The sequence below is a fragment of the Sinocyclocheilus grahami genome, unplaced genomic scaffold (assembly GCF_001515645.1).
Source record: "Sinocyclocheilus grahami isolate Dianchi unplaced genomic scaffold, SAMN03320097.WGS_v1.1 scaffold872.1, whole genome shotgun sequence".
Lineage (NCBI taxonomy): Eukaryota > Metazoa > Chordata > Actinopteri > Cypriniformes > Cyprinidae > Sinocyclocheilus > Sinocyclocheilus grahami.
The window spans coordinates 462,906-463,849 of NW_015506051.1; the positions used below are offsets into that span (position 1 = coordinate 462,906).

At 46.6% G+C, this 944-nt stretch overlaps 1 protein-coding gene across 1 annotated transcript in view; it reads left to right on the forward strand.

Annotated features, from left to right (window-relative positions):
* The window catches only part of LOC107563402 (SURP and G-patch domain-containing protein 1-like), a 4,770-nt gene extending 4,063 nt beyond the window's left edge, over positions 1–707 (forward strand). The window contains exons 5-6 of the mRNA XM_016248270.1: positions 50–179; positions 336–707. Coding sequence (XP_016103756.1) covers positions 50–179; positions 336–362 — 157 coding nt within the window. The 3' untranslated portion in view covers positions 363–707. The remainder of the gene's footprint in view (positions 1–49; positions 180–335) is intronic.
* Positions 708–944: the final 237 nt, after the last annotated feature.

The following is a 944-nucleotide window of genomic DNA, read 5'->3' on the forward strand; positions in this document are numbered from 1 at the left end:
TGTGTGTGTGTGTGTCTGTGTGTGCGTGTGTGTGTGTGTGTGTGCGCAGAGGCTCCACGGCAGTGGACGGCGCAGGCTTCGGTGTGGACCGACCCGCTGAACTCTCGAAGAGTGACGATGAGTTCGATGCTTTCCGTAAGAGGATGATGCTGGCGTATCGCTTCAGACCGAACCCTCTGGTGAGCCTCTCACAGACTCATTACCCATCAGCCATTTCAGTGCGTTTGCACATGTTGTATTTCCATGAATCAGATGTTCTGGGCTTGTGTTGTATTAACTGTACCAGCCAAACGAACCGAACCGATCAGTAACACATCTCTTCTGTTTCCGCACAGAACAATCCCAGGAGGCCGTACTACTGAACCAGCAGCATCTCCTGTGTTTACTCGTAACCGGTTGAATTGTGATGTGCTTTATTTCAGTCGTCACAGCCTCGAGCCCTTCGTGTGTTTCTGTTTGTTTATTTAAAGATGCTGATTTAGTACATTTATTCAAAACTGTAAAAGCCCACACTATAGTCAGCTGTGTGATCTAATATTAACATCGGTGCAAGTCCCTGGATTGTGATGAGCACAGATATTACAAATGAAACCTGCTTCGACCTGCACAAACCGTCTCCGGCATGTTGGGTTCGTTACAGTCCTGATTAAACTCATCCCTGTGTCCTTGACTCTGTGAGATCAATTAAACGTCTGTGCTTTGAAACGCTGTGCGTGTGTGTGTGCTGCTTCTCCAGTTCAGCTGATGGATTCGTGGATCTGCATTCACCGTCAGCTGTACTGCGTTTAATATCTGCAGCATATGAAGCACTCTGAGAATAAGATGCTTGTTGTGAAATACTGGAGGATCTCAAACAGCGTCTGGAAGAAGTGAAGCGCAAGCATTGTGAAATAATTAGGGGTTTCTAGGAATGATTGATTTATTTCACTGCTCGAGTCGTCTCT